Source organism: Psammomys obesus, unplaced genomic scaffold (assembly GCF_907164565.1).
Source record: "Psammomys obesus unplaced genomic scaffold, mPsaObe1.curated_primary_1811, whole genome shotgun sequence".
Classification (NCBI taxonomy): Eukaryota; Metazoa; Chordata; class Mammalia; order Rodentia; family Muridae; genus Psammomys; species Psammomys obesus.
This window is the reverse complement of record NW_026591598.1, coordinates 16,068,207-16,084,713: the sequence shown is the minus strand read 5'-3', so window position 1 is coordinate 16,084,713 and position 16,507 is coordinate 16,068,207. Positions and strand designations below refer to the sequence as shown.

Here is a 16,507-nt window from a genome sequence, read left to right as displayed (position 1 = left end):
GCCGCCTGGGATGCCGGGTGGTAGGGACGACCCTGTTCCCGCAGGCCTTGCAGCTCCAGGTCAGAGAGGTTCAGCAGCCGAGCAGAGGCTAAGAGCTTGACTCCATCTCTCTCAGGGGTTAGAGACTGAGAGGGTGACAAGGACTTCGCTGTCCCCTATCCACAGCGCACTGACAGGGCGAAGCCTCCTGATAACAGGGCTAGTCTTAAGACTCCAGATTTTAGAAGACGAGAAAGCTGGACCAGCAAGATGGCTCAGATAGTGAAAGATGCTTGCTGCCAAGCCTGACCGCCTGTATGAGTTCTACCCCGGAACCCACATGGTGGAAAGGACCCTTGCAAGCGGGCCCACACAGAAATGAATAAAAGTATTTTTTAAAAACATTTTTAAAAGACAAAACTTTAGAGGTCAGTCTTCCTGTTGGCAAGGACACACAGCCTAACCTCCTGGTCCTGTCTAACGCCACTAACCACCCCGTTGCAATGCTCCCATGAGTCCCTCTGCAGAGAAACACCACCAGTCATTTGACAGGCGCTGGGAAGACAGCTTCTTAGTTCTAGCAGGGGAAACTAACATTGACGCACACACCAAGGAGTGAATACAAATGAACCATTTCTGTGGCTCATCTTTAAAAGGATCCTGTCAGTTATAGGAAGTCAGGACGAATTTCCTGGATCTGAGGCTTAGGTTTAGGCAGACCTGGGCTGTGCAAAGGGCCTCCTGCACTTTGCTGAGGCAGTATGCAAGCCCGAGTTTTCACAGTCTGGATTTTAAAAAATTATCCGCGTGTGTGCTCCCGTGTGCACGCACTTGCATGGAAGCAAGGTACACTGACTGTAGAGGTCACAGGACAACTTGCAACGAATTGCTCTCTCCTTCTCCGGGAGCAGGGGATCAAACTCAGGTCAGTGGGTTTGACAAAATGCACTGAGCCATCTCTCCGGCCCTCCAATATTTTTCTTAGAAGACCTCTCAGAGCATCAACCACACAATCCCTTCAGAACTTCCTGGGCCCTGGTGGCCAGGACCACAGGCAGGCCCACCATTTCATACTTGCTGTAGTATGTTTGCCAAACAGGCCAAAACAGGAAAACACTGATGAAGATCTAGCTACTCAAGGAACTTCTACAACAGACTGTAAAGAAACGTGTTTTATTTGTCTCAAAGTCCACACAGGAGAGCTGTGGTGATGGTTTACAAAGACAGAACTGTGATCTGATAGTCTGAACACGTGGGTTCCAGGCTGTTCCGTTTGTATCATGCGATCAATAAATGCTTTGGAAGAAATGTTAAAGGGCGTGGGGAAGGCTGGACCCATGGACAGGTTGAATATCCCCTGGTATTGTACACATTGGCAATTCATACTGTGAACACAGCCTCTTGTAGGTGAGCCCTGGCCTAAAGTCTGGGCCAGTTACCAGGTTTCCTTAGGTGTAACTCTCTGGGGTTAGGCACAGGATATGCTAATTCTTCTTCTCCCGTGGGGCCCAGGCCCTACTCACTGAGTGGACATGCTGGTAGGCATGACCATGGAAGGGACACCACCCACAGTCGAGGTGGTGGTGTCTCCTGTGAAAGGGCCTCACAGACAGCTTTCTCTCCACCCCTCACAAGACTTGGAAGAAATGGCAGGGTCCTGAGCTATGGGCTCATCCTAGTTTGGGGGATTTGGGTGATGTACTCCGGCTGAAAGTACCAGGCCTGGCCTGCCATTTTATTTTCTCAGGTTTGTCTCCTCTCTGTTCTGCAGAAGCTGCCCCTGTCACAAGGGATCCAAAACCCAGAACCTGAGGCTTCCACTGAAACCTGTGGCATCCAAGGCACCAAACAAGACATCTTCTCACTGATGCCTACACCTCTGCTTCCAAAGAAATATATTTTTTAAAGGGTTTCTCTCTGAAGCCCTGGCTGTCCTGGATCTTGCTCTATAGACCGGGCTGCACTCAAACTCATAGAGATTTGTCTGCCTCTTCTTTCTGAGTGCTGAGATTAAAGGAATGCGCCGCCACCACCTGACTAAGAAGTCTGTTCTTTTGGGTAGACTTATATATTCTACAGAGTTGATGTAAGGAACACTTGGATTTGTCATTTGCTGCTTGGGCCACTTCCTCTAGAATGTGTCCCTGGACCTCCTGTTGCTAAGGCCACACCCTCTGTGGGGCTTACATTAGTGCTCAGGAAACACCAGCATGAGGTGGCTTCCAAAAGACTGCGATTTGTTCATTGCTGGCCCCAGTCAGAATGACTCCAGGAAATGAACTCAGAGTGTCAACTCTGCAACTCTCTAAGCATCTGGCTGCTATGGGGAGCTTCTGGGGTCCCATGCAGCAGAGGCTTAGTCTCCCCCAGCAAGGGCTGCACCCACATCCACAAACTGTTGGGAAAGCCTCTGCACAAGGACAGTGGAAACCTGGCAATGGTCAATACCCAAAGTCACCGAGCATTACCAGATCCCTGGCTATACCTGCTGATGCTGGTGTCTCAGCTGCCCCCAGGTCCTGGGAGAGATCCTGGTATCTCCAACTCCAACCTCAGGCTCCTCTCCCATGGACAGTGAAGTGATGGAAGACCGATTGAGGGGCAGAATGACCTGTTTGAAGCTGGCGGCCAGGGAATGGGGTGCAAGAAGGGCAGAGTGACTGCTGCAGATCAGGGGCCAAGGCAAGGCTGGGCCCACAGGGGACTGAGGGCTTGCGTCCTAGCCTAGGCCTTGCAGTTCTGCCTCGGACTTGGCATGGCTGAGGGGCCGCAGAGTCCGTGGAAGCCTGCCCTCAGGGCCACAGTCCTGTTCTTCGTAGGTGGGGTTGAGACGGCCCATGCTGAGTGGGCAGAAGAGACTGCGCTCCATCCCTGCGTGGCTCTCCACCAGGGCCTCCAGGCTGGGGAATTCTGCTGGTATGTGCTGGGGAGAAGGTGGTCCTTAGCTCTGGGCCTCTGCCCCATAGTTCATGCATCTACCGTGTACCAGCACCCCACCCCCACTCTGGTCTCCCATCATGTGCCTGCCATTTGGAAAGCAGGGGGATAAATTCAGAATGTGCAGTAACCATGGAACAGTAACCGTGTCCTCGCTCTTCCCAGCCTGGGCAGGCCTGAGGCAGTTGGCTTGGAAGTACAGATGCTGTGTAAAAGCCTTGCCAGCCCAGTCCTGGCAACCAGTGACTCAGAGGCTGCGTGTGTGGGTTTGGGTCAGCTCTCCTAGAGGAAACCTCTGAAAGACACTGCTAGACAGAGAACCTTGGTGGCCAGCAAGAACAGAAGTAAAGGCTGGTGTGGTGGTGTTTGCCTTTACTCTCAGCACTCCGGAGGCAGAGGCAGGCAGATCTCTGAGTTTCAGACCACCCTGGTCTACACAGAGAAACCATGTCTCAAAAAAAAACCTAACAAAACAACAGTGACAACCCCCCCAAAAACAAACAAACAAAAAAAAACAGAAGCAGGACTAGCAAGGCTAAGGAGACAGAAGAGGGACTAAGATAAGGAGTGGGGCTAGAGAACACCAAGTTGGGGGACAGGATGAAAGTGAGGTGAGCTCAGGAGCTCAAAGACAGTTAAAGGGCAGAGCAAGAATTTCAAGAGATGGAGGCAGCAGCAGGGCAATGCTGGAAGCCCCATAGGGTAACCCCACAGTCTCACCTCTAGGCAGTACCGGCCCAGGTGGTTCCTGAAGACCTGATGAGGCACCACGCCACACTGAGTCCGCACAGACAGGTTCCACTGGCCACTGGCACCTGGCTCCGGCCACAGCAGGAAGGCCCCATGCACATCCCTCCGAAGAAGGGCTAGAGCACAGGACCTAGGGGGAGGGAGCCAAGGTTAAGGACACCAGTCTGACCCTAGACTCACATTGTCATCCTGGTCAGGGAGATATTAGCCTGAGGAGCTTGGCAGTGGTGGCAGAGGACTGGACATATGCCCTCAGAGTGGCTACTCAGTGAACATTAGCCATGGAACTCAAGGCCTCTGAAGACCTGACCTGCTGACTTCAAGGCCCTGGTCAGGAGCGGTCCAAGGAACCTTGGGAAGGCAGGCAGTGACAGGCCAGATCCTGAGGGTTTCACCTGTGTCTCCTCCCAGGCTCCTCTCTCTAGCCCCTTTTTGCATTCTGGAAAATTGAGATTCAGGAAGAGAAGTCCATGACCTGAGGTCATCTAGGCAGGGAGCAACCCACACTCCATACACCCTGCCTACCTACCCTGTGTACAGGTGACAAGGAGCCTACCTCACAAAGTCCAAGGGCTTGGACTTTGGGCTAGAACTCCCTTACCTGGAGAGGCCAGCAAAGGCCCAGATGTTCTCTGTCAGGCTACCCTCATTTTCCACCAGGCACGAGGGGCCACCAGGGCCTCGGGACCATGCCTCCCATGCAGCAGGAACTGTGGAGACAGGAAGGTCAGAGGAAGCATGGCAGAACCTCCCCAGGCCCAATCTGCCCCTCCCTACCACACATCCTACCCTGTGGTTTGTCTCCCCACCAAGCCTCTTCCCTAACCCAACAGCTACACAGCTGGTCCCTCAGCAGAAACTCTGCACTCACCAGTTAAAGTCCATACACAACTGCCTAGTTGCCTGCACAAGCCCACAAGCCTGATGTACCCTCACATGCACACAGGCAGCCATAGGAGAAGGGCGGGTCCAAGGGCATGAGGCCACAGCCTCAAAAAAAACCATGCATGAACACCCGCTCCCGCGCCCACCAAGTCCACTAGCCAGACAGCCTCCTCTTCCAACTCACAGGCCTCCCGGGCTGAGAGCTGCAGCTGGGTCTCGTAGGTGCAGCCTCGGTAGGCCCCAGAGCGGATCACCTTGCTGCGAATGGCCTTCTTGCGGACCAGTGTGGGCGAGCAGTAGGGGTTCCCCAGGCGGGTGTGACGGGTGCCCCCTCGGCCCTCTGGCTCTGGCAGTTCCTTCTAGGACACCAAGAGGGGCCCACAGGCAGACAGATTCAGATCCATTCGAGGCTATGTGAACCCGGTGAGAAGTCCATCCCTCCAATATAACCCCGCGCCCTTGATCCTTTCCCCTACCCACTTCCTGACGGGGGCGCTGCATACCCCACCACTGCCCAGTAGCCCTTCGGCAGGAAGCCGTCGGAAGGAGACCAGGGCATGGACGTTCTGTGACAGCTGGTCCCGGCTGAAGGGCTCCCGCACCAGGGCAGGGGGTGCCCCAGGGCTACACAGTGGCTTCGGGGACATGTCCCCCACAGGCTCAGGCTGTGCCCTCTCCTCAGGGTGCTGCGAGAGGTAAGCAAGCTGGAAGGAGCGGCAGAGCAGCAGGTGCAGGATATGGACCTAGGACAGGAGGGGTGGGCTCAGCTTGCAGCAGTCTCCTGGGAAGCGCCTCACGTACCAGCCCACACTCCAGAGCTGCAAATGTCCCCTTAACTTCAGGTACTGACCCTTCCACCCCCACCACAGACTTCCTGGGAAAACTCCTACTTAGCCCTCAAACCCCTCACCACTTGCAAATGTAGCCTCTGCTACCAGCTCTCTCTAGTCGCTTCACAAATAAGCTACTGTGTGCCAGGCATCGTGCTTACAGCAGAGAGCACAGCCCTGGGCCCACCGCACACCTACACCAGACTCACCATCCTCCCATCGCTCGTCTGTATCACCAGCAGTTGGAGTGGCCAAGAGCCTTGGCCCTGGCTCTGAAAACCTAAGAGCTGTTGGGTGACCCAGGGCAGAACATGGAGCCCTGTGCGGCTTTTCCCTTATCCTCACCTCCCCATGATCCTCTGAGGCGTTCATGAGATGGGGCACTGAGGCCCATGGAGCTCACACAATCCAGCCCCCAGCATGTTGGAACCATCAGCCTGAGCTGCCTGTCACCCAGGACCCACATCCAGAGGTGAGAACAAATGCTGGAACTCACTAAATGGCTGCCTGCTCCAGACCTGTCATTCACAGTGACCACAACAGTCTTGACTGTTTATCTGATTCCAACCTACCGCATCTACTACACAGGGCCACCTACAGACAGCTCAAAGACTGGACCCAGCCTCTGCAGTTAAAGGACTCAAAAGTCTGTCATGGGGGCAGCCAAGTGCTGGTTCAAGTCACAGCTGGGCTGGGCTCTGAAGGGTGATGGGAACTAGCCAGGATGAGGGAGGGCAGGCACTCCACAGCAGAGAAAAAGTCCTGGCTAGTTTTGTGCCCAGCCCTAGGGAATGTCAAGGGTGACGACTTGCTATACACAGTCCTAGGACAGAAGAGCCAAAAGCCAGTGTGGTGAGGCATGGATTTACGCCTACAGCTTGAGGACAATAAAGCTCGGCGTCGCAGGTACCTCTCCAGGCTGGCTCCCCACAAACAGGTGGCAGAAGAGCTTGCTGGCTGGGCTGCGCGGGTTCCGGGCAACAAAAGCAAACTGACAGGCAGCAGGGCACCAGGTGGCATAGAGGATGCGCTTCAGGGCATGGGCCATCAGGAGCACCTGTGAGGGATGGTGGTGACAGCAAGTCTCAGACACCTATGTGGCAGTCTCCTGGGTCTTGCATGTCTGGCATAGGCCATCCACCTCCTGTGGTTACAAGACCCTTCTTTCCTTCCCCAAGGCCTGCCAAACCCCAGCTCTTAGTGCTCATGGCTCTGGGCCTGCTGTAGACACGTCCATCAGGAGAGCCGCCCCAAGTTATGAAACTGAGGGACAGAACTGCACCCAGTGATCTCTGGCTGCAACCACACAGAGGCAGTGGCAGCAGGCCCTGGGGCTATACACCTGATCTCTGGGGTAGGATGCTGGGACTTCAAATACAGCTCTGCTACTCACTCTCCACGTGATAACAGTCCCCTGAGTGTCTCTTGCTGTCACCTCAGATACTAGCAGTGCCTCAGGAGGGTGATGGAGGTGCCCAGGGCACTACCGCACACAGCACCGAGCCTTGCAGAAGCCTGCAGCTGTGGCTTGCACAATTGGGCCTGGCAGTCAATGGGCAGCCATGTCGGTTGTGCAGTGCGTAGCCAGGGAGGGACAGGCAAGCATGCAAGAGCTCCCTACCATCTCTAGCCCATGGCTGTCCACAGCCATTGGCCAATGAATGTTCCCCAACCCATTAGATTAGGACAGGAGGTGGCCTCTACAGAAGATCTTGGAGAGCCAGGTAAGAAACTGTTGTCTGAGCTTATTCTAGGGGGCCATGGGGCAAACCGTCCTCGCTGCCCCGGGCCCTTTTTACTCCTCCTACCTCACCCTCCCCACTGTAGATCTTGAGACCCTGAAGACTGAATTTCAGGATGACAGCCCGGCGTCGGGAACAGTCCTGAGGAGAAGAAAGTTGGCAAAGGCAGATGTCATTTCCCAGGCCGAGCCCTTTGCAGTCCTGACACAACACTCCTCATCAAGGCTTCTTAGCCAGTTCTGACACACCTGCCTAGGGACCAAGGCCCGGGTGGCAGACCCCCCAACAGTCGTGCTATGACCTGTGAGGCATGAGTCCCCAGGCATCTAGGAAGTGTCCTGAAGCCTGGAACTCACCGGGTCACCTCCGGAAGACCTTTGGCCCCACCCTCCCTGGGCCTCATGTGCCCTCAGAGTTCCATCCAAGCTTGATATGACGGTGCCCACCCTCGGGCTGTGTTCCCCAAGCCCATCACCTGCAGTGCCCACAGCTGCTGCTGGACAAGGCTCACGCTCTCCTGAGTGTCCAAGTCGTCCACAGGAAAGGATCCCACGTACTGGTGGTGATGGGGAGAAGACAGGCGAGTAAGGCCCACAGTGCAAAACTCCACCCTGCAGGCAGGCTGTGGGCAGTGACTAGGCTCTCTCCTGGGGGGGGGGGGGGGGGCAGTGTTCTTTGCTAATGCTCTCAGCAGGCGACCTGGTCAGGTCACAGGGGCCTCTTCTCGCCTATACGGACATTTGTGTGCACATACCCACTCAAAGGAGACAGAGTCAGATCTGCGGGCCCCAAGTCCTCCCCAACCCTAGGGGGCAGCCACCCCGCAACTACCTTCTAGAGCACACAAGATGGGCACCCACCGACCTGGGCAAACTTGGCAATGCACCTGGGCCGGTAGGGTGCAGGCCCGCAGTCGGAGGCCCTGCGGGCCCCGGCCCCAGCCCTCTGCATGGTCCCCAGCGTGCCCAGCTTCAAGCTCCACGGAGAGAAGGCTACGAAGGGCAGGGGAGAGGTTGGTTTTCAGACAGTTGGTTGAAGGCTCCTTGTTAGGGGCTGGTGTGCTTGTTCATTTGCTTGCTCGCTCATTCATTCATTCATTCATTCAGCCAACGAACAAACCCAGAGTCCTAGCTATGTGCCCATCAATGTCCCAGGCACATGACAGAGACAAAAGACAAATTCTGCCTGCTTCTGAGCAACAACATTCTTGGGGGACAAGGTGGGAAACTAAATAAACCTTAAACAGGTGAGATGGTAGCAAAGCAGAGAGGTGCAACAGGTTAGACTCAGGGCTCGTGATGGCTAGGAAGGTTTGGGGGCAGGTCAGAAGTGGGATGGCTCATGGCATGGGCCACTGAGCTAGAGCTGGGGTTCAGAGCTGACTGGGCCCTCTGTGGTGGGGGAAGCTGGTAGAAATTTGGAACTAGCTCTTAGTGTCCAGAAAGAACTGGTGTTTGCCTGTAGTTCTAGCTTCTCAGGAAGCCAAGGCAGGAGGGCAGGAGTTCAGGGCTAGTCTGGACAATACAATATCCCCAACTCAAGAGGAAAAAAAGTCTCATAGGTTAAAGAGGTCAGTCTGGGAGGAGTCCATTGAAGAGCAGGGGTGACAGCAGCAGGAAGGGAGGCACACACACACACACACACACACACACACACAAAAAGTGAGCTAGGGCCTGAGGTACACTGCCAAAGCAGCAGGCTGCAGGCACTCAAGATCATGGGGAGGCATAGCAGGCACTAGGGCAGGAACAGTGAACAGGCAGAGGGTGTGGCCTGGGTGTGCCACAGCAGCAGGAGTGCTTGGAAAGGGAGGGGCTTGGGTGCCTTAGAAGTGATGCTCTTAGAACCCAGAAAGGGCCCTGCACTCCTGCTTGCCAATGCCCTTCAAAGCCCAGGCTCAAGCCAGGGAGCAGAGGCCCCAGGCACCTAGAACTTTGAGCCAGGAAGAACGGCGAGCAGGCTGCAGAGCCCCTCAGAGCACATCTAGCCCTCCAATGGGCTGCTGCCAACCTGCGTTCTGACCGGGCTTTCTAGCCCTGCTCTAACCCAACCACACGCCTGATGTTTCACCTAAAGCAAACCACACTGCTGCCACGTGCTGCCCACCCCTTCCCAGAAGGGGGACAGGGCTCTCAGGGAGGCAGTGAAGTGCTTTTTCACTTTCTAATCTACCAATGCGGGCAGAAGAGAGAAAGGAGGCAAAGACCACAAGACACACAGCTGGCAATGAGACCCTCAAGGAAGGGGGTGGAGGATGGAACAGGATGAGAAGAAAAGCAACTGCGAAAGAGACAAAAAGAGCTGACAAGAGCCCTTCACACCCTGCCTGTGGCACACAGCCCAGCAAGCATCAGGTGGAGAGAAAGAGCCAAGGGTCAGCAAACCTCGTACTCTCCACACACAGAGACCAGCTTGCCTAATCCCGGTGTATGTGAGGGGGTGGGGATCGAAGTACAGAGAGCAGGGACGGCATCCTCCCAGCACCTGGCCCTTCCCCACCCTCCTCATAGTTAGCTTCCCCAGGAACAGAAACTTTGTTCCTCTCCTGCCTTCTTTCCAGTCTAATTCTGGCTCAGACCAACCACAGGGGCCTGCCAGGCCAGGGCGTTCCTACAGAAAGAACATTGGGATGGTCCTCGGCTTCTTTTTTCCAGGTGGTTCTCCTTAGGAGCAGGGGCCTGGCCAGGTTGACTCTGTACTTAACGTTCAGTCACAGGGCCTCTGCACCATGTAGCTGAGCTATCCATCCACTCAGGGTACCGGGAGACTGACTACTCAACTGCTTGACCAAAGACACACACCACAGGAGGGGGAGCTGGCAAGCTCAGGAATCTGCTGTCACGGGAGTCCTTACATTCTATGGGGCCCCCAAGCAGGCATCCACCCTTGGTACACACTGGGTCTGGGTCTGTGCAGGAATAGGTGCCGCAGGAGCCAGCACAGCCCTGATACCACCCCCTACAGGTCCTGGACCCGCGCAAGCAGGGACGGGACTGGGGTTCAGCAGGCTTGGCTGGTCTGCCCCTGGCCTGCCAGCCTTCAGTTCCTCAACTGTGGAGGGGACCGAGGAAGACGGCCACCTCCCGGGGCTGTTCACCAGCCTCTGTTCCTCTCGAGAATGTATCTGGACGCGCGGGGCACACAGGCTGGATGGGGAAGACGAGGAACCGATCGCGCGCGGAGGTGCGGAGCGCTTGCAAGCGCTGGCAGCGACCTCGCAAGCGCCACCCTCCCCACGCAGGGCTAGGTTCTCGGGGGCGGGGAAGGGGGGTTGTTCAGGTGCCCCGGCGCCGGGAGGGGACGGATGGAGACTAGGGCTGAGGGGATGGAAATTGCCGGTGGTCGGAGGTGGGGGTGCGGCTCGCTCTCACAGTGACCCTCCCGGCCCTGGCCCAGACCCTGGAGGGTCCCCGCGCGCACTCACCGCCGATGCCGCCGCCGCCACCGCCGCCGCCGCGCCTCTTGGCGGGTCTCACAGCTCTGGTCCCCGCAGCCTCCGCACCTCCCGGAGCCGCGACCGTCCCGCCCCCGCCTCCGCGCAGCGCGCCCCCCACGTGGCCCCGGACTCGACCCTCGGGCATCACCTGGCTGCTGCTGCCCGCCTCATCAGCCAATCGGAGCCGCTCCGCTCGGCCTTGCCGCCCAATCAGAGGCTGCGAGGGTCCCTGGCTCCGCCCATGCCGCGGCCCCGGCCGGCTCCTCCTAGTCGCTCTTCCTCCGCGCAGCCGTCCAGACCGGCAGAGCTCAGAGCCTCGCCACTCGGCTTCTGTTCTCATCTCCACTGCAGGGCCTAGGTCGGCCAGGTCGCCCCACGACCACGCAGTTCCAGCCCTTCACACGCAAATAGCAGAGGACTTGGTATCACGTATCCCCTTCCCGTGTGATTTGGGCTGCTCAGCTAAGGTCCAGCAGAGCGGTGACCCTGCCCTTCGAGCCGCACAGAAATCCACTTAGAGGAGGACATGGTGAGTGAATTCAGCCAGTTCGAGCAGAGCCGAAAGGGCGGGCCCTTCTGATCCCGTTAGGCGAGGAGCGTTGTAGGTGGCCCAAATAACTCACCAATCCGAGCCAGGCAAGTGCTTGTATTAAACCCGAACTCCGCAGAGAACGCATCAGAAACTGCCCGTGCCCCACACCACAGAAATCCAGGAATCAATCAGGCCCAGGGAGAGTAAGTGCTGTCCCCATCTTACGGGACACCGGGATAGATGATGACACAGGCAGCGAGAAGGACCTGAATCTGCCGCCTCAGAGGAGTTCCTAGGGTTAGGCCTGCACCGCCTGAGCATCCCTTGTCTGTGCGGAGCTCCTAGCACCTTTCCAGAGGCAACAGTGAGAGGTGTGACTGTTAGAGGGACTTAATGGGAGCACTTCCTCTCCACATGGCCATTGTCACCCCTGACAACGAGAACTGGAAGGCGCGACAGGGCCACGGGCTAGCCCTGGCACTGTCTTGGTAAGTGGAGGGTCAGTAAATGCCAGTGACACTCAGTAGTCTTGAATTTCTTTTGTCTGTGCCCTTTACCGACTCCCCTGGGCCAAATATGCTAAGGAACCTAGCTGACAGTCTCCCGGCCAGGACCATGAAGGAGCAACGGGAAACTCGGTTTACCAAAACTGGCAGCTCGGGATCCTTAAAAATGAAAGGGTCAGCCAGGCACACGCCTGTAATCCCAACACTCGGGAAGGTAGAGGCAGGCGGATCCCTGAGTTTGAGCCCCGCCTGGTTTGCAAAGTGAGTCCAGGACAGCCAAGGCTACACAGAGAAACCCTGTCTCGAAAACCCAAAAACAAACAAAAAATAAAATATATTTTATTCAAAAATAAAGTATTTGAAGCTCCTTACTTCATCTAAATTTATTTTAAGTTTCTATTTTTAATTGTGAACTATGGTGGTTCGTTCCTTTCTTCATCTTACTTATTTTTATCTGTGTGGACGATGTCTCGTCTGTGCACCTCATGCACGCCTGGTGCCCTTGCCAGCCAGAAGGGCTAGATCCCCTGGAACTGGAGTTATGAGCTGACTGACATGCAGGTCCTCGGGAAGGGCAGAGACATTTCACCACTCACCTGTTTTGCCTGCATGCATGTATGTGCATCATATACATGCCTGGGTCCCTCAGAGAACAGAAGAGGAACCCAGGTGTGTGGCCTCTGGAGCTAGAATTACAGGTGGTTGTGAGATACAACATAGGTGCTAAGACACAACTGAGCATCTGCCTGAGCATCAGGTGCTCTTAATGGCTGAGCCATCTCTCCAGCCCCCAAATAAGTACAACTTTTTTTTTTTTTTTTAATAAAAAAATGGCCGGGGATATACTTCAGCATTTCTCAGGAGTGTACAGGCAAAGTTCAATCCCCAGCACTGACAAAAGAAAAACCAGGCAAGATAGCTCTGTGGCTTAAAGTACCTGTTGCCAAAGCTGATGAGCTGAGTTCAATCCTTAGGACCCACACTGTGGAAGACAGCAAATGACTCCTAAAAAGTTGTCCTGCTTTTCAAATGCCCACAGTCCATGTGCACATACAAATAATAACCAAAATGTAATAATAATAATAAAACCTTATAGGCTAGAGAGAGGCTCAGTGGTTAGAGGTCCCAAGTTTAATTCCCACATCCAGCACCTACATGGTGGTTCACAACCATCTGTAATTCCATTTTCAGGGGGATCTAACACTGTTTTCTGGCATGTGGTACACAGACACACATAAGACAAACACCATACCCACAAAATTCAAACAAAACACTGTGCTGAAAAGATGACATCTAAGGTGACAAACTTTGGAGGTGCCAGTCCTCTATGGGCAAGCTGACCTAGTCCCAACGGACAACTGTCGCATGAAGCAGTCCTCAGGACCTCTCAAGCTACCAGGAGCAGCACTTCAACTAGATGCGTGACTCACCTGTGCAGGAAGCCTGGGATTACCCACATTAAGCATGGAGAGGGATGACAAAAAAAGACAGGCTGGGGCGGGAGTCGTGATTGCCAAATGCATCAGGGCACGCCTTGCAAGTCAGGGTTATTTCCTGATGAGTCGATGGCAACTGCTAAACCACACAGGTGGGAGCTTGCTATCAGCATCTCCCCTTCTATTGAAAATCCCTGAATCTGGTCTGTGCTCAGCAGCTGGCGAAGGTGAGTGGGAGTAACTGCGCATCCACAGGAAGCTGCTCTCCAGTTGGCAGTGCAGTGTGATGCAGCTCCACTCCAAGTACCCAGGAAGGCCAGTGCCCCGGGCACTGTGTGTCCTCCACCCAGGCACTGGGCTTCTGGAGCAGAAAGGAAGTCTGAAAGTGGGGGAGGGGGAGTTTCTTCCCAGAAACTTAGTAGCTTGTTGCTAAGACAGACTAGGTGCCTGGGGATGCATTTCCTGCAGGAAGACTGTGTGGTACCCAACCCACTCGGTAACACATACACTGAAAACATGGAAGCCACTAGATGTTTTGGTTTTGTAGCTTGCACACCAAACGCCCTCAGTTCTACCACTGGGCCTACTTTTGATCCTCGTGGATTAAGGGGGCCAGCTGATGGCTGTGTAGGCCTTGGGAACTCAGAGTTGCCTGGTTTCTGACAACTGAGCCACCTCCCCACCTCCGCGCCCACGTTCCTTACTATCATGTTACCAGCAAAGCTGACCTGTACAAACAGGTAATGTAAGGGGCTAAATACTGACAAAAATTTTACCAGATCAAGGTCTTAGAATGGTGCAGTGGAATGAGGCTGTCCCATACTTCTGTACTGAGACCAGAGGCCAGCAGATGCATGATGGACAGTGGGAACTTCTACCATTCCAGCTCATGACTATTAAATGGATACATCTACATTCTTGGTGGGCATCATGGGAAACGAGCTCCTTTTTAGAATTTTAAGTGTAAGAAGCTGCCAACCTTCTAATGTGGGAAGATCGGCCTGATGCCATGGCTCCTGGGAAAGCCGTCCTACGGACTGTGATGGTGATTCTGGAGGAAGGCGAGAGAACACCAAACAAAGCACTCCAGGGCTAGGACCTGAGAGTGGCTGAGTCTCTACAGAGTCCTATAAAAACCTTATGGGCAGGAATGGAGGGGTGGCTCAGTGGTTAAGAGCACATACAACTCTTGCAGTGACCTGAGTTCAGTCCCTGACAGCCATGTGGGGCCACTCACACTGACCAGTGACTCCAGCTCCATTGGGATCCAATGCTTCTGGCCTCTTGAGGCCAGAGGATATGCCCTTCACCCAATAATTAAAAAAAAAAAAAAAAAAAAAAAAAGGTATCTTTTAAAAACCTTAGAGCCAGGGGTTGGAGAGATGGCTCAGAGGTTAAGAGCATTGGCTGCTCTTCTAGAGGTCCTGAGTTCAATTCCCAGCAACCACATGGTTGCTCACAACCATCTATAATGAAATCTAGTGCCCTCTTCTGATGTGCAGGTGTACATGCAGACAGAATACTGTATAAACAAAAAATAAATAAATCCTTAAAAAAAAAAAAAAAACCAAAACAAACTTAGAACCATGCAGATAGTATTTCCCAATAAATTTTTGCAGCTGAAGCTACACTGAAGTTCAGTGTAAATCCCAGCATTTGGGAGACAGAGGCAGGAGAATTAGTTCAAAGCCAGTCTGTTTTATAGTGAGTGCTAGGGCAACCAGATATATATATATATATATCTGAACCTATCTGAACAAATCCAAACAACACAAAATGCCTGTGAGCCACCCTGACTTCTTAGCAAACCTGCCTTATGAGGACTTCACTTCCTAGGCTTCATAAACATTTCTTTCCAAGGGTAGAGATGGAGTCACTGGGCTGAGACATTTCGAACAGTAGCGCTGTATTCAAATACTTGCTGTTTGGGGTCAGCAAGATGTCTCAGGGCGTAAAGGCACTTGTGTGGGTCTGACAATGACGAAAGGAGAACCAACTCCAAGTTGCCCTCTGATCTCCACATGGGTGCAGGTGGACACACACATTAAATACATGTAAAGTACACATGCCATCTACCTGTGACATACTATACAATCCATAAGGTGAAGACAATAATCATGACCACAGAACTACTAGGTATTTGGTAACACAGTACAAAGCCTAGCATATTAGACACTGGTACTATTATGATTTTTATTAAGTGATGTGGGCTGTGGCTTCTCCAAAGGTAGCAGTCTAGTAGTGGAAGTTATAGTACTGGGAGTATATGCCCTTGCCAAGAGCCACAGCTATGATTTGAGTGAGAATGGCTCCCATAGTCTCATATGTTTGAACACTTTGTCCCATGCTGGTGGAACTGTTCGGCTTTCCTGGAAAGTGCGGCCTTACTGGAGGAGGTTTGTTACTGGGGTCTGCTTTGTCTAGTGGATTAAGATGTGAGCTCTCATGCTGGGCGGTGGTAATGCAGGCCTTTAATCCCAGCACTTGGGAGGCAGAGGCAGGTGGATCTCTGTGAGTTTGAGGCCAACCTGGTCTACAAAATGAGTTTAGGACAGGACAGCCAGGACTGTACAGAGAAACCCTGACTCAAAAGCAAAAAAAGACACAAGCTAAGCTAAAGCTTTTCCTCCTTATAGATTACTTCTGCTCTTTTGTCACAGCAGCAGGAAACTAACACATTAAGTAACAAGCCAAGTTTATATCCAAGTGTTGTATTTATTTAATCTCATTTTCCCATACATTTCTCAAACTATTGTCAACAGACATGATTAAAACAGCTCCTATTTCTGTGGTTACAGGTGTGGACCAACAAGTCTGTCTATTCTGAAACACACACAAGGTTAGATCTCCTGTAATTATGGTCATGTGGACCAGGTCCAACCCATGCTAAATTAGCCTTTGTCACACTTTTATGGAAGGGTATCTGAGAATGTAGGTTAGGCCACACCATCTTGATTCCAGCACCTCCAGAGACTCGTTTTCCAGAGTTTCAAGCATCTGGCTTCAGAGTCTATTTGACACTATAAACCAGATCATTAGACCAGAGACCTACCTACCTCTTGCATCTGCCAAATTATAAATGTGTAAAGCCGAGTGCACAGACAAAAACAAAAACCAGGAATTCCTCTATGTCAGTATATATGTCTGACAGTTGGGGCTTTCCAGGTGAATAATTCGGTCTTTTCCCTTCCCAGGATGTTAAAAAGAGACTGTCCTAAGCCCAACTTTTGTGAAGTAGTAGAATTCAGAGCTGAGAGAGACCTAAAATTACCTCAAGTTCTTACACTACATGTTAAAGTAGCTGATATAGACAGGTACCAGCTGATCACTCAGCAAACCTTTTTAGAAGCAAAATCATAAAATAGATAAACCAACCTCCGGGCAGAGAATTGTTGGCACAGGCAGCTAACAACATCCTATGAGTAACTATTACCTGGCAAACATGGGAGAAATTCAGACGCTTTCAAGAATGAC

The 16,507-nt window shown here is 53.2% G+C and overlaps 1 protein-coding gene across 4 annotated transcripts; it reads right to left on the bottom strand.

Moving 5' to 3' along the window:
- Positions 1-1,139: 1,139 nt before the first annotated feature.
- Positions 1,140-10,626, bottom strand: Sh2d5 (SH2 domain containing 5). Of its 4 annotated transcripts, none has more exons than XM_055611233.1 (10): positions 10,548-10,626; positions 7,988-8,115; positions 7,599-7,679; positions 7,190-7,264; positions 6,292-6,438; positions 5,055-5,294; positions 4,736-4,910; positions 4,268-4,376; positions 3,637-3,796; positions 1,140-2,902 (listed from the first exon to the last, which is right to left on the bottom strand). In XM_055611233.1, exons 2-10 carry the CDS (start codon positions 8,072-8,074, stop codon positions 2,699-2,701), a joined length of 1,278 nt encoding a protein of 425 aa, XP_055467208.1. In that variant the 5' UTR covers positions 8,075-8,115; positions 10,548-10,626; the 3' UTR covers positions 1,140-2,698. The 4 variants fall into 4 exon arrangements, with proteins under 4 accessions (XP_055467208.1, XP_055467209.1, XP_055467210.1 ...); XM_055611234.1 differs by having other exon boundaries at positions 4,736-4,907; XM_055611235.1 differs by lacking the exon at positions 7,190-7,264.
- Positions 10,627-16,507: the final 5,881 nt, after the last annotated feature.